The sequence below is a fragment of the Propithecus coquereli genome, unplaced genomic scaffold (genome assembly GCF_000956105.1).
Source record: "Propithecus coquereli isolate 6110/MARCELLA unplaced genomic scaffold, Pcoq_1.0 Scaffold184, whole genome shotgun sequence".
NCBI classification, from domain to species: Eukaryota; Metazoa; Chordata; class Mammalia; order Primates; family Indriidae; genus Propithecus; species Propithecus coquereli.
The window spans coordinates 2,745,135-2,763,240 of record NW_012143190.1 but is presented as its reverse complement, the minus strand read 5'-3'; the positions used below and the strand labels follow the sequence as shown (position 1 = coordinate 2,763,240).

The 18,106-nt window shown below is 42.5% G+C and overlaps 1 protein-coding gene across 1 annotated transcript in view; it reads left to right on the top strand.

The window, feature by feature from the left end:
• The window catches only part of TRPM1 (transient receptor potential cation channel, subfamily M, member 1), a 71,444-nt gene that overhangs the window by 16,264 nt on the left and 37,074 nt on the right, over positions 1 to 18,106 (top strand). The window contains exons 8-12 of the mRNA XM_012642694.1: positions 10,897 to 11,070; positions 12,159 to 12,293; positions 13,115 to 13,165; positions 15,432 to 15,572; positions 16,456 to 16,485. Coding sequence (XP_012498148.1) covers positions 10,897 to 11,070; positions 12,159 to 12,293; positions 13,115 to 13,165; positions 15,432 to 15,572; positions 16,456 to 16,485 — 531 coding nt within the window. The remainder of the gene's footprint in view (positions 1 to 10,896; positions 11,071 to 12,158; positions 12,294 to 13,114; positions 13,166 to 15,431; positions 15,573 to 16,455; positions 16,486 to 18,106) is intronic.

The following is an 18,106-nucleotide window of genomic DNA, read 5'->3' as shown; positions in this document are numbered from 1 at the left end:
TAATCTTGTATATGTATCCATCAATTCTTCACTTGGAAACGGAAGGAAATGGGTCACTTGCAGTGCTTCCACCTCCTCCTGCCCCTCCTGGATTTGATAATTGCCTGTTTAATTCTTTCATTGGTCACCTTTATAATGGCAAAGAATACACTGAACCATCTACTTGTTATCAGCTTCAGACTCCCATTTTGAAAAATGAGGAAATTAGCTCTATACTTCTCCTTTCTCTCCTCACAATCTCAACCTTCCTAATTCAATCACCTTCACCTTTTGTGTGCTCAACATAGTTAATGCTTATGTATCATTATTAAGCTTCTGTTTACATCTCGCTCTTTAATCATCATGGTGTTTTCACATTTGGTCTCTGTGTTGACTCTAAAACTGGAGAAACCAGCAGATTTTACATTGTTGTGATGACATGGACATTGTCCACAGAGCAGTCGGAACCTAAAAGTAGGATCGAACTCAAAGAGAAGGAAAGGTAGCCCTGGGTCACTTACGCAGCCCACACAAAGGAAAATATGACAGGCATCAAGGTTCTTACAGTTTGTCAACTATTTAAAATTATGTGATGTTTTAGTTTCCTTCACATTTGGACCATTACTTCTTTGAATTGGTAATGTTTGCTTTTCTCTGCATTTCTAATGGAGTCTCCTTTTTCTTCTTAATATTTGCCATCACATCACTGCCTTATCCATTCTCTTAGTCAGTACTGTCCCTCTTCTTCCTGAAGAACCATTCAAAGCTTCATGATGACCTGTCCCCATCTGCCCCCATCTGCAGGATGCGCAAAGTCTGCTGCACAGTTCTCTGCTTCAGACATATCTTCACAACACTCTGAGACTGGTCCATTGCTTCCTAGACACCGTGTCTTCCTCCCTCTCAGATTCCTTTTTCATTTTGCTAGAGTATATCTTCATGTAATTTTTACACAAAAGCATGTGGGAAGATCACTGTCTTAGTCTGCTTTGTGCAGCTATAACAGAATACCCACCGACTGGGTAATTTATAAAGAACTGAAATTTATTTCTTAAGGTTCTTAAAGAACTGAAATTTATTTCCTGGAGGCCGAGAAGTCCAAGATCAAGGGGCTGCTATCTGGCGAGGGCCTTCTCACTGCATCATTCCGTGGCGGAAGGCAAAAGGGCAAGAGAACTCAAGGGAGCAAGAGGGGGCCAAACTCTTAAAACAAACCCACTCTTGCAATGATACATCCACCCTCAAGATAAGGAATCCATTCCCTCGACAGACATTAATCCATTCACGAGGGCGGAACTCTCATAACCTAATCAATTCTTAAAAGTCCCACCACTCAACACTGTTGCATTGGGGATTAAATTTCCAACAGATGAGCTCTGGGGAACACTTTCAAACCATAGCGATTACCATTCAGTGTCTTTACATGTCTGAAAAAAAGTCTGGCACACACAAGGCTCAAATTGTTCTATGATTCTCATTCACTTATAGATGAACCATTGTTTTCTCTCAGATACACTAAAAGACCTGGTCTTTTGTTTGTTTGTTTGGTTGGGGTTTTTTTTTTTTTTTTTTTTTTTTTGGTGCTTTGAAATTTCACAAGGATATGTCTTCTACATCAAAAAAAAGAAAAGAAAAGTGTTTAGAGAATACAAATCCAAGTACTCGTATCTCCACTCATATATCCCTTCAATTCTTGGCTGTCAAAGGTCCCTTTATGCTGAAGACCTGAATCAGCTCTGTGAAATTTTCTTCTATCACTTCTTTGAGTATTTCTTTCTTCATTTTCTTTCCCTCTTCATCTGAAATTTCTCGTGGTGAAGCAAATGTTGGTCACTTCTCTTTTGACCCTCCATTTTCTCTTTTCCATCTCTATCATTTTGCTGTATGTTTTGGGAAATCTCAATTTTTTCTTTACTTTTATACTAATTTTTAAAATTTTAGACAATCATACTTTTAATATTTAAGAAAGCTTTCTTGTTCCTTAATGATTCCATTTCCATACAAGCCTATTTCATCTTATAGATACAATATCTGAAGATTTGAATTGGATTTTTTAAAGTTCTGTTCTGTTCCCTATTTTCTCCCTGGTCAGAAGCTCTCTTTGTTTATTTTGGGGGTTTGCTGTTGTTGTTGTTGTTGTTGCGCTGTTGATTTTTTCAAATGCTATAGATCTTTGGCCATCCTCCCACATTTAAGAATGAGAGATAGGATTGCTTAATTAGTATGGAAGCTTATTTTGCCAATAGGCTTTTCTCCTCCCTGGGAGGACTGATCAGGAATTCCCTGCTTAGGAATGGGGAGTGTCCACTGAACAGCTTTGCTTTGCCATGTGCAGACTGGAGCAGGCTAAGGCTCTGGGCCTCCCCATGCAGACTCTTCCCATTCTTTACCAGACATCCTTTCAGTTTCTCCTGGGAGTGAAGCCCAGGAATACAGCTTCTTGCTGTGTATCCACTGACCACGGTGGTGGCCTGGAGTAAAGGAGGGTTTGAGTGGTCTTCTGCTCTATAACCCAGCCTTCCACTGGTCACCATGCCTTCTGCCCACCACCTACCCTCTTCTGTGTGTCTTGGAAGATCTGGTCCTATCTCTACAGCAACCTCCACGTTGCACATTTTGGGCTTCAGCTTCCTCTCCATGGTTTTAACTGTCCTACCAGTACTTCTAGAAATTTGTTAGTAACTCTGGCTCAACTCTCCTCCCTGAAATAGATTTTTCTTTTTAATGTCCTCTGCTGTCATATAAATAGTATTTGAGGAGGGAGAAAAGGCAGGAAATACGTGCTCAGACTGCAACTTGAAGCCAAAAGTCTTTTTCTGTCTCCCTACAATAAACTATTTGGTCTCCAAAGTCTTCCTTTAATAGTTGAAGCACTCAAGAAACTATGTGCCTATGAATCTGTAATCATTCTAGAATTCTCGATATAATAGAGAGCTTGTGGTAGGGAGGACTTAAGAATTCCAACACAAAAATCAATCTTAGGTCTGATTTGTTATATTTTACTAGTCAAAATTCTTCTATCTATATTTTCTATTATTAAATGCAAAAATAAAAGCTGCCTGAGAGTATAATGGTGGTTATCAGGGGCTAGGCGATGGGCAGATGTTGGTTAAAGGGTACAAAGTTTCAGTGAGATGAGAGAAATAAGTTTTGGAGATCTATTGTGAAGCCTGGTAACTGTAATTAATAATAATATATAGTATATTTGAAAATTGCCAAGAGAGTAGATCTTAAATGTTCTCATCACAAAAATGGTAAGTATGTGAGGTGATGGGTATGTTAATTAACTTGATTTAATGATTCTATGATGCATGGATATATCAAAACATCATGAGTACGAGGGCTGTCTGGAAAGTATCCAGCCATATAATCTGAAAAATATATTAACAGTGGCTGGATATTTTCTGGACAGCCCTTGTATACTATAAATATATACAATTTGTCATTTGTTAATTAAAAATAATTAATTAATTAAAATAAAATAAAACTTCCCCAAAAAACCCTTTGTTAAAATATGCTTTTAAACACAATAACAAAGAGAGAGAGAGGTGTTTGATATATGCAAATAAAAAGGTAATTTATTTATTTGAATCATAAAAACTTTGGATTAACTATTTTTGAAGGAAAAAAGGGGTAAACTCAGTCTGAACATCCAGAAGGGAGGCTGGGGACATCAAGACTGCTGGCCACATTAAAGGCAACATCTACAAACCTTGGTCCTTGTTGAGATTTTGGAAACAGAAAGAAAGGGCTGCTGGCGTTCTAGAACAAGAACTATTTATTTGGGGTCCATTTGTGAGTGTAGGGTCTGTAGATGTCAGTAACACTGTGAACTAGACTCATAAAATCTAAAGTAGATAATGGTAATAATGCCTGATGTCTGGATCATACACTGGGCTTTACCCCTGTTGTTCACATACGTGAGCATTGCTGGATCAGCCTTCCCAGCTCTGAAGTAGCTCTAATTGTTCTCATTTTATAGTTCGGAAAAAAAATTGACACCCCAAGAGGTTAAGTGATTTTTCTCAAGTTCACTCAGCACCCTTTTAAATAGCACCTAAGAAGACATCTCAAGAGAAATTTTAAAATATTTTTGGCTCAATGAAAATTTAAATGCTACTTATCAAAATTTGTGGGATGCACAAAAGCAGTCCTTGGAGGGAAATTTCTAGCACTGAATGTATATATTAGGAAAGAATAAAGGTCTAAAACCAACAATCTAAGCTTCCACCTTAGGAAACTAGAAGAAGAAGGGCAAATTAAATCCAAAGTAAGCAGAAGAAAATGAATAATAAAAATTAGAGTAGAAATCAACAACATTGAAAATAGGAAATCAATAGAGAAAATCAGTAAAAGTAAAATCTAGCTCTTTGGAAAGATCAATAAAATTAATAAGCCTCTAGCTAGGCTAACTTAAAAAAGGAGAGAGAGAAGACACAAATGACTAATATCAGGAATAAAGAGGGAGCATCGCTACAGATCAAGGGGTCAGCATCCAGCGAGGGCTTTCTTGCTATATCATCCCATGGTAGAAGGCAAAAGGGCAAGAGAGCTCTTGAGCTCCCCATGAACATTGAAAAGGATAACAAACGAATATTATGGTCAACATCCCAGCAAGTGATTGTTCAATCCATATTTGAGGTCATGAAGGGGAATTTCTTCTCGCTGGACATGGTCCATGTCATCAGACATCATTTTTAAAGTGGTCCACAATTTAACACCCTGTGTTAGGTTTGATCTCACCTGCACAGCCCAGAGGATTGTCACCTGCCTTGTGTTTGGTCTACACTTCTATAATACAGCAACATACACTCTTTTCACTTATATTAGATTACCTTCTGCAGAAATTCCCAAGGGTTTTGTCATGCTTAATACCTGTCTCATCCACACCTATCTCATCCTATAGTTCTGGAGTTAGCTGGTCTTGGGCCAAGTGGACCCAGGTGGAAGACGTTTTTCTTTGTTACATTTCACCTTGTTAGAGTCAGTCCATCATGTTAGCCTGTCAAGATTTTTTAAATTCCAGTTATGCCATCCATCTCGCTTTCCTCTTGGCCTAAACAAATGCCATGACCCTCTCTCCAGTCTATCACACCTCTCTTATTTTCTGGGATTCTTCCAGAACATTTGTTTTCAAGCTGTTTTACTTGGAAGAACCCTTTCTACAAATGGCATCTGATGTAGAGCCTCAAAATGTAAAGCAGATGAGAACCGAGCCCCCCCATCAGCCGCCTTCCTCCAGGTAGACCCCCAGGCCCCTCCTCAGAACCAAGGGCTCTGCCGGCTCAGTCTGAAAGCTACTCTTCTGAGATTACGGACAGTGCTCTTAGAATGCGGGGGTGTAACCTATGAAGGCAGAGTGGGCAAACTTGTTCGAGCATCTAGGAATTCCTTTTCAATGTCTGGCCACATCTCATCTACCTTTTCATTCTCCTCAACAGCAAAGACAGAAGCCAAAAGAGAGGAGGAGGGTTTGGCTGTTTCTCATTAGCTCAGCAGCAGCAAATGGCAGAACTAACCTCCTCCTCCATCTTCTTGAAATAAATCTAGCTTTTTTTAAAAAAAAAAAAAAAATCCACGATTTTATTCATTCATTTAACGAATGTTGCTTGACTTCTTCCTGTGTGCCAGGCCCTTGTTCTAGGTGCTGGGGACACGGGGATGAACAAACAGACCTGACGTCGTCCTTACTGGACTGTCCAGTGGTGTTGGGGTAGACATAGGGGTGGGGAGAAGGCAGGAAGAGGGAGGCAGACATAAAACAGATAACCAGACAAATGAATATTGGATTATCAATTGCAGCAAGTGCTAAGAAGGACAATGCACATTGCCATGAGAGAGAATTCAGGGGTGAATGGGACCAATTTGTACTGAGGCATCAGGGAAGACCTCTCTGAACAAACGGAGCCAACCCTGAGACGTGGCAGGTGATGGCCGGTGATGGCAGGTCCTGGCCGGTGCAAAACGAGGGATGAGCACCTTCCATGCAGAGGGAAGAAAGAAATGGCCATTTTCAAGAAAACAGGAGGAAGAAAAAACAGTGTGGCTGGAATGCAGAGTGGGAAAAGGGTGACTCGGGAGGAGGTCACAAGTTGGCCGGGGCTGCATGCTGTACAGCCCTGCAGACCCAGTCCAGGACTGAACACTGGGTCCTAAGAGCTTGGAGATCCACGTAAGGACTTTAAAAAGCAACAATAAACATTTATTATCTCATGTAGTTTCTGTGGGTCAGGACTGTGGGAGCAGCTTAACTGGGTAATTCTGGCTCAGGGGCTTTCATGGGATCCCTGTCATGAGATTGTAGTCAAGCTCTACAGGCTGAGGCTAGAGATCCACTTCCATGACGGTTCACTCAGTCGTCAGCGAGTTGATGTCGGCTGTTGGCTGGAGGCCTCAGTTCCTCCCCACTGAGACTCTCCATAGGGCTGCTTGAATGTCTTCACAACACAGTGGCTGGCAATTTTTGCTTTTCTTTCTGGTCTTTCCCCTTTATTTCCTTCAACTATTGTGTCACTTTGTTTGCATTTTTTCCCAATTTTTTTTATTATGGTTAAATACATGTAAAATTTGCCATCTTAGCAATTTTTAAGTATACAGTTCAGTGGTATTAAGTACATTCATATTGTTGTGCAACCATCTCCACCATCCATCTCCAGAACTTTTTCATCTTGCAAAACTGACACTCTGAACACACCAAATAAGAACTTCACATTACCCCCTCTCCCCCAGCCCCTTGCAACCATCATTCTACTTTCTGTTTTTATGAATTTGACTACTCTAGGTACTTCATGTAAGTAGAATCACAGTATTTGTCCTTTTGTGACTAGCTTACTTCACTTAGCATAGTGCCTTCAGGGTTGATCCATGTTATAGCATGTGTCAGAATTCCCTTTCTTTTAAGACTGAGTAATATTCCATTGTATGTATACACCACATTTTGCTTATCCGTGCATCCACTGATAGACACTTGGGTTGCTTCCATGTTTTAGAATAATGCTGCTATAAACACAGGGGTACAAATACCTCTTCAAGACCTGCTTTCAATTCTTTTGGGTATATACCCAGAATTGGAATTGTTGGATCATACGGTAATTCTATTTTTAATCTTCTGAGGAACCACCATACTCTTCCCGTAGCAGCTGAAACATTTTACATTTCTACCACAGTGCACAAGGGCTCCAATTTCTCCACAATTTTGCCAATATTTGTTATTTTCTGTTGTTTTGATAATAGGCATCCTAATGGGTGTGAGGTAGTATCTCAGATGGTTTTGATTTGAATTTCCCTAATGATTAGTGATGTTGAGCATATTTTCATGTGCTTATTGGCCATTTGTAAGTCTTCTTTGGAGAAATGTCTATTCAAGTCCTTTGCCTATTTTTTAATTGGTTTGGTTGTTTTTTTGTCATTGAGTTTTAGAACTTCTCTCTATATATTCTGGATATCAATCCCTTAACATACATATGATTTACAATATATTCTGTAGCTGCCTTTACTCTGTTGATAGTATCTTTTGATGCACAAAATTTTTAAATTTTCATGAAGTCCATTCTATTTGTTTATTTTTCCTTTTTTTGCCTTTGGTGTCATATTCAAGAATTGAATTCCCAAATCCAATATAGTGACCCTTTTGCCCTATATTTTCTTCTAAGTATTTCATGGTTTTAATTTGTATGTTTAAGTCTTTGATCCATTTTGAGTTAACATCTGGACATGGTGTTGGGTGAGGGTCCAACTTTATCTCTTTGCATGTGGATGTCCAGTTTTCCCAGCACCACTTGTTGAATGCTGTGTCACTTTCTCATTCTGGACCGTGATGGTCTTGTCTGCATGAGGAGTCAGCTAAGGCACTTTTTCATCCATATCTGTATGTTGACCAGACACTACACAAAGGCATACATCTCCCTCAACGTAATCTCTGTCCCACCCCACATAAGGATTTTAAGTAGGAGAGTTACTTGGTTCCATTTATACATTAGGTCATTAAATATGAAATGTCCACTTTTGAATCGAAAATTTAGTTTATTGTATCTCAAACAAGAAGCTGTACAATTAATCAAAGTATGCACCTAAACTATTGGCACAATTTTGCCATCTTAACAGTAGCTTCCTTATGCCAGCAGCAAAGAAGCCTGGAGAGTGAGTGGCGATGAAATTGTGAAAGGCATTTTTCACAGCTTGTTGAGAATTGAATATTTTTCCTTGCAAGAAGTGGTCCAAAGGCTGGAAGAAGGTCCAAAGGCTGGAAGAAGTGGTAGTCAGTTGGTGAATATGGTGGATGAGAGGGAGTTTCCAAGTCCAGCCTCTGTACTTTGAGCAGCGTTGTGCAACATGTGGTCAATTATGGTCTTGCAAGAGGACTGGCCTGTCTCTATTGACCAATCTTGGCTGCTTAATCACAAGCATTCTCATCATTTCATCCAATTGGTTGCAATAGACATTCACGATAATTTATTGACCAAGTTTCATGAAGTTGTAGTGGATAATACCAGTGCTGGACCACCAAGCAGACATCATTAGATTTTTTTGATGAATATTTGGTTTTGGACTGTGTTTCAGCACTTTATCTTTATCCAACCATTGTGTCAAACAAACACTTGCAATTGTCAAAAAGAATCCATTTTTCATCACACGTAACAATACAGTGTAGAAGTGGTTTGCCTTTATGTCATGACAGCAAAGAAAGACAAGCATCAAGACGATTTCTCTTCTGGAGGTCATTTAATTCATGGGGTACCCATCTATACAGCTTCTTTACCTTGCTGATTTGTTTCAAATGGTCCAATATTGTCAGAATAGTAACGTCAAATCTTGCTGCTAATTCGCATGTAGGTTGAGATAGATTCGCTTCCACTACAGCTTTCAGCTCATCATTATCCACCTTTGTCTCAGGTCACCCACATGGCTCATTTTCAAGATTAAAATCAACAGAATGGAACTTCTCAAACCATTGACTTACTGTGTGTTCATTAGCCACATCCTTCCCAACCACTTCATTGATATTTCAAGCTGTCTTTGCTGCATCAATTCCTCAACAGAACTCATACTAAAAAACAACATGAATTTTGACTTATCCATGGTTTCACAAAAATTGCTCTAAAAAAAAAAAAAAGACAATCACAAGCCAAAACATGAGTTTGAAAGAATGAGGATCTACCTTCACAATAAAAATCAAACAAGAAGTGTCAAAGTGAAATGTTAGAGATATCAATTGTCAAACTTACTACTTGAGGAAATCGGACATTTCATGCTTAATAACCTTTAACTGATCACTCTGGACCTACTGTGGAAAATGCAATGGCAGATGTGCAGAGTACTGTTAATAGGCTATTGAAGTATTTCACGTGAAAGATGGCACCTTGGACTAGAGCAGAGGCAGAGAAGAAGGGAAGAATTGGCTGGAATTAAGCAATATTTAGCATTAAACCTGACTGCACTTAGGGATGAATTGATCTTGGAGGAGGGCAGTGGAGGGAGGGAGATGTCAGCAATGTCCCCCAGTGCTCTGGCTTACACAACTGGCAAGTTGTGGTGCCACTTCACTGAGATAAAGGACACTGGAAGAGGACTGGGTTGGAGGGGAGGTCCTGAGTGTGGTTTGGGACACTACGAGCTGAGTCTCTTGGACATGCAAGTGGAGATACTGAATAGGCAGCCGGAACTCAGAGGAGAAAGGGGGATTGAAGCTAGAAAGGAAAGGTGGTGTGCAAATCAATGGTGACCACCGGTGTGGGCATCGATGAGTAGCATGGAAGGGAAGGAGGCCGAGGACAGAGCCCAGAACAGCCTTGACACTTAAAGCTGCACCGAGAAGCGGAGGCCAGACAGAGAAGACGAAAGCCGGGAGCCTGTGCTGCCTGAGAAGCCGAGGAAAGAGGCTCTAGGAGGAAACGGGCTGTGGAATCAGATGCGCTGAGAACCCAGTGCGAGGGGCACTGAGAAATGCTGGTGAAGCAGGCGTGGCACAGTCATCAGTGACCAAAGCCAGAGCCCAGGACAGGCAGGGGAGAAGCAGAGTGCGTAGAGGCGGGATGGGAAGGGAGGGAATGGAGAAGCCACGGGCAGACGACTCCCCAGGACAGCTGGCCACAGGAGCAGGCAGAGAGGACACCAGCTGGGAGGGGTGGGTTGTGTAAGTGCTGGCTCTGTGTGAGCACCAGGTCACACCCCCGTGCTCTCCACTGCACCAGGACACCAGGCCCAGGGCACAGGCCCACTTCTGCTCTCCCTCCTGTTCTCTGGAGAACAGCAAACTCTCCCCTCGATGAATCCAGTCTGTCCCCACACTGCACGCATCTCAGTGATACCTGGACAGCTTCGCCCACCGATAAGCTCTAGTTCACATTTATATTCTGGTAGGCGTCCGCGGTTATATCCATTGTCTCTGACCCCTTTGTAATCACTTTCTCCTATTATTAGACAATTATGGGCACATCTCTTTGGTGCCTTCGAACTTTCCCCTTAGCACCCTTTCCATTGTGCAAAAGCACACAGGAAAGTCAAAATATCAGCCACTTTAAGTATGCAAAGCCACTACAGCAAGCCAAGTGTGCGTTTGTGCACGTGAGTAACAGTGGTTCACGGTACCAGGGCTTTCTCCACCAGACAGCCAGGCCTGTGATAACTGAGGATATGTGTGTATGTGCAGACTGTGTATGTGTACATGTGTGCATGTGCATGGTGGTATGTGTGTTCACTGTGTGAGTGTGCACATGCACATTGTGTGCATGTGTGAGTACTATGTGTTTATTATATGTGCATGTATTATACGTAGTTTGTGTGCATTTGTGCATGTGCACATGTGTGCATATGTAGTGTGCGTGTGTGCATGAACAGAGGTGGGGGATTGGTCCACTTGTCTTGGAACAAGGGACAGCCTTGATAACTTTTCTCAACTCTGCTTTCTGTGGACTGCAGCCCCTGGGAAGCCTGGCCCCACCAACAGATAGCAAAGCCACCGAGAAGGAGAAGAAGCCACCCACAGCCACCACCAAGGGGGGGAGAGGAAAAGGAAAAGGCAAGAAGAAAGGGAAAGTGAAAGAAGAAGTGGAGGAAGAAACTGACCCCCGGAAGATAGAGCTGCTGAACTGGGTATGTGGAAAGTCCTTGCTCCTGTTTCTCAGGATCATGGAGACCAAAGGGTTGGCGTCACCCTCCTTCTCCAGAGGAAGGAGCAGTTTTTGTTGCCTTTGCTTTAGCCCCGCCCAGGGCCCTGATCCCGAGAAGGAGGGGTAAAGAATTGACAGGATAGTGTCAATATCTCAAATGGCAACAGGATGTTCAAAACACCAAATGTGGCCAGGCACCATGGCTCACAACTGTAATCCCAGCACTTTGGAAGGCCGAGGTAGAAGGTCACTTGAGGCCAGGAGTTCAAGACCAGCCTGGGCAACATAGTGAGACCCCATCTCTACAAAAATTTAAAAATTAAAAATTAAAAAACACCAAATGTTCCTGCTTTGGGGGTAATGATGCCACCCAGTGAGGATGTCCTGGTCATCTTGCTCAACGGTGGTTCTCACTGCCCAGCAGGCAGACAGATGCTTGATGCATGAAAATATGGGAGACAAACCAATTACCACTGAATAAATGCAATTTGTGCAACAAAATCTTTTTGAAAGGCAGAGCCCATGACTGGGTGTATGGGGGTGACAGCAGTTGTCTGGGCTGGGAGCCTGGAGCCACACACCACACATCACATGGTTGTTCTTGGTCTCACCGCTGCCAGGATGCAGGCAAGATAGAGCAGCAGTGTGTGTACGTACGCGCATGTATCACAGCCACTCACTCACACGGTGCCCTGGTGGCATGCCGCGTGCCCACGTGATTCCACGTGCAATTCCACCACCACCAGGTGGATACTTCTCGGTCAAGGAAACAAATCGTAAAAACTGGACAGAGTAATGTCAGTATGGCTGAGATTTCAAATCCTCTCCGATTTATTTTAAAAGGGAGAAAATCATTTACAAATTTTGATAGAATATGTAGAGGCCAAATGAGAAGAAAGGAGAGGGGAGATGGGACGTGCTCACTGAAGACGAAGAGCAAAGATGACCATGATCCGAATACTCTGGGATCTGGGGGGTCAGACAACCATTTCCTCCATGTTTCCAATCGGCCTTCTGCCTCGTGTCCCTCTGAGAAGCCACTCACGGTCTCCCATCCGTTGGTTCATGCAGGTGAATGCTTTGGAGCAAGCCATGCTGGATGCTTTGGTCTTGGATCGCGTCGACTTTGTGAAGCTCCTAATTGAAAACGGAGTGAACATGCAGCACTTTCTGACCATCCCGAGGCTGGAGGAGCTTTATAACACAGTGAGTGTTCTGGAAGGAGGAAGGAGACACGGGGATCCCGCCATCTGAATACATTTATCACTGGCGCATGCTGTGCATAAGTGTGGTCAGATGAGCGTGGTCTCACTGGGACGCAGCTTCAGCTGGGAGGTCATGTTCAACAGCAGGCAGCGATTTCCCACCTGCTGCTGGCCACAGCCACGTTCACATTGCACCAGCTACCGCCACGCCTAGCCGGTCACTCCCTTTTGGGGCGGCATTGACTCTCGTGCCACACTTGGGTGTGATGTTTGAGTACTTGTTTATACAAAGAGAAAATCTAGCTTTCTAAGACGTTAGCAGAGTGAAAAGTCACCAGGGGTGGGCAGCCAGTTGCTCCTTGGGACCCTCACATTTTTACTAGGCTTTGGTTAAAAACGTAGAACTAAGTTTTCACAGCAAGGAGCTCCTCTGTGTTAGCTTGGAAGTGCTTGAATGAAATCTCCTCGGTTTGTATTATTACAGTCTAAGTTTTGAGAATTTACATTTCCTTCCCCATTCTAAGATTTTAAGTAGCAGATATGGCCCTCAGAAGTTGCTCGCTAAAACTTGGTGACTTTCCTAACACTCTATTGTACACCTTAACATATTCTTTAAAATAATTCAGTAAAAAGTATTTCACATATTTTTTAATGTGTTGGATACTTCTTAACCACAACCAGCTCTATTCTATAAAAAAACAGGCTAACAGTCAGTTATACTCCAGATCTCACAATTCATTAATTCTACGCAGTAGGGTAGGATTTTGCTCTAAGAGTTGAAGAGAAAAACATATTTAACACGGCTGAATGCTTTCCTTTCAGAGACTGGGTCCACCAAACACACTTCATCTGCTGGTGAGGGACGTAAAGAAGGTCAGTCTACTGTTTTATGATCCTTACCTACTGGCATCTTTGATGAAACATTTCTTAAAAACAATTTTTTAATTTCCAAAATGTCTTCTTATTCTTTGAGGCATAGGAGATAATGAATTCCTCCCTTCGTAAAAAGAGTTTACTTAAAACTAAAAAAGAAAAGGATAATCTCTTTCAAATTGCATGTTCGTGCCCATACAAGAGCGGAACATGCTCAGTGACTGCTCAATCACAGGTTGACGCCATTGCCAAGCCAGGGGCAGCCCTACCATCTGTCCAGGGTGCTTCATGTTCTATATCTACTTTACTATCCCCTCGCCCATGCTCTGGGCCTCTTTCCAGAAGTGCCAGCAGGAGGTTCCTCAATCTGTCCTGCGTGCCCTGTTGATCGCGGCAGTTGTGGTCGGCGCTTTCTGTTCCCCCATCATTAAGTGACACGTTTGTCCCCTTTCCACTGCCGCTGAGTACTCACCGTCTGTGTTCTTGTAGGGTCTTGCTCTCCCAGTGTTCTGTCGTGCTGTTTCTTATGTCTTGTCACCACAGGTTAGAGGATTGGACTGGGTTCACCTAAGAGTGACTCATTTTGCCAGAATGCAGCCCTGGGCATGCAGAGTACGTACCGTGTACTCATATTCTGAGCAAGAGGAAAGAACCTAGATGAGAGAATAGGATTTTCTTCCAGAGTCCTTGATAGCCCTGTCACATTTCATACCAATGCTCAATTCTAATAATATGAGAATGCGGCTTCTACAGACATTCATAGATCAGAACACAGAATCAATGGATCCGGGAACCCCCAGGGACCCTCAGAGGCCCTTTGGCCCAGTGCCCTTGTTATCCAAATAAGAAATCTGACTTCCCCACAGCTGGAAGATAGGTTAGGAGGCACAGATATTCAAAAGTCACAGCTACCCTAGTTCAGGCCCAACCATTTCTCACCTGACCGGTTTCAATAATCGTCCTCTATCCCCAATCCATGCCCCCTGCCCCGCCCCACCACCACCACTATCCCCTGCTGGAAATCCTCCAAAATCTCCCTATGGGCCTCAGTATGGAGTTCAAGCTTGTTCCAAGAAACATGCACCCCTCTGGGCCTGGTCCATGCCCACGCCTGCTACTCTTTCCCACCACGTCCCCACTGCACCATGTACTAACCCCTGCCTGGGGAGTCTGTGTTCTGTCCTGGGCCACACCTTGCTTGCGTCTGCAGCCCTCTTCCTTCTGCTCCACCTGCTCCCAGATACCTTGGACATTACCTTCTCCAGGAAGCCCTTTCTCATTCTCCCACCAGTGCACTGTGCTGCTGCATCAGGGCTATTGATGGCTTTACCCCTCTCTCCCCAACAGTGAGCCCCTCAGAGCAGAGCTGTATCTCCTTATCTCTGAGTATGGAATCCCCAACTCGGTCAAGGGTCACGCTAGGGGTTGAAAAACATGTAATGCATGCATGAAGGATTTAGTCCATGTGGCCAGTCTTATTGTAAAGGGAGAATGTTTGGAACGTGTAACCCCCATGCCATGAGTCCCAGGATAACACCATCATTTCAGCCATATGGAATTAACCAAGCAACAAATGGCACACAGAAAAAAAATCCTTAAAAATGGCTGGTCAACTCTGCCTCCTGGATAAGTGGACCAGCTGTGACATGAATGGCTGACTCTCTTCTGGCTGTTCCTCCCCTCTCATACACTGTCTTGACACACCCACTTCCCTTTCAATGCAAGACTCTGCACTTCACAGACCCCAGTCACACCAGATAATTTGGGTGTTTGCGTTCTCACTGAAGATACAGGGGCGGCCTCCAGAAAGTCACAGGCACCACGTGGAGCTCTCATTAGAAAAGGCCCAGCCCTGGAGATGATCTGTCCCACCAATGCCTCCCATAAAGCCCTTCTCATTCTGCAAGAATCCCGGCCTCCAGCCTTCTGAAGCCGCTTCTCCCCTGCAAGCAGCTCCCAAAGCATCTTCTCATCAAAACTAATCTGCTCTCACACCTGCTGCACCACACCACTTCCCTTACATTTGCACACGCGGACTACAGACCAGTGAACACGCCCAGTCATCAACCCTACAGCCACGAGGGTTTCTAACCCTGTTTCTCATTGGAAAAGTTTAGCCCATTTTCTGGGACATGGCTTAACCCATCACCTCCCTCAATCATATGGTAATAGCCTGAATATTGTTTAGTCCCCCGTCTGTTACCTAAACTCCGAAGTTCATGAACAAATTCTTATAGGACCTGAGTCAAAACTTCTTTTCTTACAGAGCAATCTCCCGCCTGATTACCACATCAGCCTCATAGACATAGGGCTCGTGCTGGAGTACCTCATGGGAGGCGCCTACCGCTGCAACTACACTCGGAAAAGTTTTCGGACCCTTTACAACAACTTGTTTGGACCAAAGAGGGTAGAACTCACTGAATGTGCAGTGTTCTGTGGTTTCCGGAGTGACATGTGGTTTCATGCTGTGCTTTTCAATAACTCAGCTGGTTCAAAGCCAAGCTTTCCCCCCATCCCCACGCACACCTGCCATGCCTCCTGCAGTGCTCTCAGGGATGGGCTTTCCACTTCACACAGAGGCATTCTCCAGCACCCCTGAGCAGGTCGGTGGCCCAGGCCATCCATCGAATCTGCCCTCCTTCTTTGTCCACAGCATCCTTCCTCCATGGCTACTGTCTCTGCTCCCTCCAACCCATCCTACCATCCCACCACTGTAGCTGCTGTAACTTCCAAAGCAAGGGACATGCCAGCCCACTACCTGCTCAAAGCCTCCCAGGGCTCCTCACTGCCTGCAGAATCGTGGCCGAACTCACTATCACAACACCCAAGGCTCTCTGCCGGTTGTCCCCACTCCACCATGGTAGACCACGTACCTCCTCCAAAATCAAATTGTATTACTGTGCCTGCCACGTCTTTTCCCCCATTGGTTCCTTTCCACATCCCACTCTTATCAAAAGCTCAGCTGAAATGTCAGGTGGTTGGTGATGCCCTCCCCTCACCGCCCCCTTAGAGCTCAGTGTCTAGATTTTTGTTAGGGAACTTCCTCCACCTGGAATAAAGGTTGTGTGTCTGCAGCTCTTTCTCCTCAACTTCTGCTAGCAGAAGAAGAGTTTCCATATTAAAGCATTTCTTTTCCTTGGATATTGTCAGTAGTTAATGATACAAAGTACTTTTTAATCGACTATTATGTCTACTACTAACAATACTATTAATGTACTACTAACATTACTACTACTAATATTAGCTATCTGAGTAAATTGATTTTTTTTCCTTTCCCTTTCATTATGCAGCCTAAAGCTCTTAAACTTCTGGGAATGGAAGTAAGTAGAATTTATTTTCAATAGTTTTATATCTTGGTCCCAATATACATAGCCCTTTTAGTTCTGTATTTGTTTAACATCAAATCAAACAAGTTTGTTTTCCATGAACAAATTCACCATACTACTCACCAAAATTTATTTAGATGCCATAGTCAAATTATAGAAAAGGATCAGATACATTTTTAGAAGGGTAAAATCCTCCCAATTCATTTTATAAGGTTAGAAAAACCACCATTTCAAAAGCAAAGATTAAACAAAAAAAAAATCCTAGAGAATAATTCTACTTATATATTTAAAAATCATAAATAATAGCAAAAGGAATTTAATAGAATATTTTAAAAATCCTAAACAAGTAAAGACTTCCAAGAATGCATACATAATGCAATCTTAGTCTTTAATATATTGCATTGTATCAAGTCAAAGAAGGAAAAAAGTATAATGATCGTTTCTCAATAGGTGTTAATAAAGAATTTGGAAAGATGTAAAGTATATTCCTTAATTTTTTAATCAAAAAATTAGTTCACTAGAAAGAGAATTACAAAATAAATAGGAAAATAAAATACTCTCTTGATATGATTAACACACACGTATATTCTAGATCAAGGGACATGTATGACTGAGCAGCAAAGCCCTGAGTCATTTCTATGAAAATCAAGAACAAGACATCATCATTATCCTGACCAATCTTCAAAAATGTTCTGGAAATTATACCACATGAAAAAATAAATGCTAAAGAAAGAATACCCAAAAAGGGGAGAAAATGATTATTGGCAAAAAATATCGCGTATCTAGAAAATCCAGGAAAATCAGCTAAAATTCCCTCACAATAGGACAAAAGTACCAGAAATAATCTTAACAAGAAACTTTAATAACAAAGTACTAGACATAAAAATATTTAAATGACTGGAAGAAATGCCATAACACAGACTATTAAGACTGACTATTGGAAAGATTCTTCTGAAATAAATTCATGAGCTAAACAGCATCCTTAATTCGGCATGGATTTAGTGTAGAAGGCACTAATTCTGTGTTCCCAATTCAAACTGACTCCTAGCATTGTCTCATCATGTTGTTGGACTTGTGTTCCTGGGAAGGTTACGAGCTGTCCATGATTCCCTATTCCCTCAAACTCTGTCTGTCAGGTAGGGTTTGTCTGTGCCAGGATGGTTTGGGGGACTCATCTCTAAAATAGCCCAGTTCTAGTCCTGCTTCTTAGGAGTATATCTTTCACCACTTCATAATAGCTATTATAAATATGAGTCTATTCAGGCTTTCTATTTTATAGACTCAACTCTGGTAATTTATATTTTCCTAAAAATTATTTACTTCATTTAGATTTTCAAGTTCATTGGAATAAACTTTTACATAATATTCTAGTTTTTTCAGCCTCAATATCTTTAGTTGCATGCCATTTCTTAGGCCAATTTTTTAAAAATTTATATCTCCTCTTTTTTTTTTTTTTTTTTAAATTAAGAGACAGGGTTTCACTCTGTCACCCAGGCTAGAGTGCAGTGGCTCAATCACAGCTCAGTGCAGCCTCAAACTCCTGGGCTCAAGCAATTACTCCTGCCTCAGCCTCCTGAGTAGCTAGGACTACAGGTGCTTGCCACCGCACCTGGCT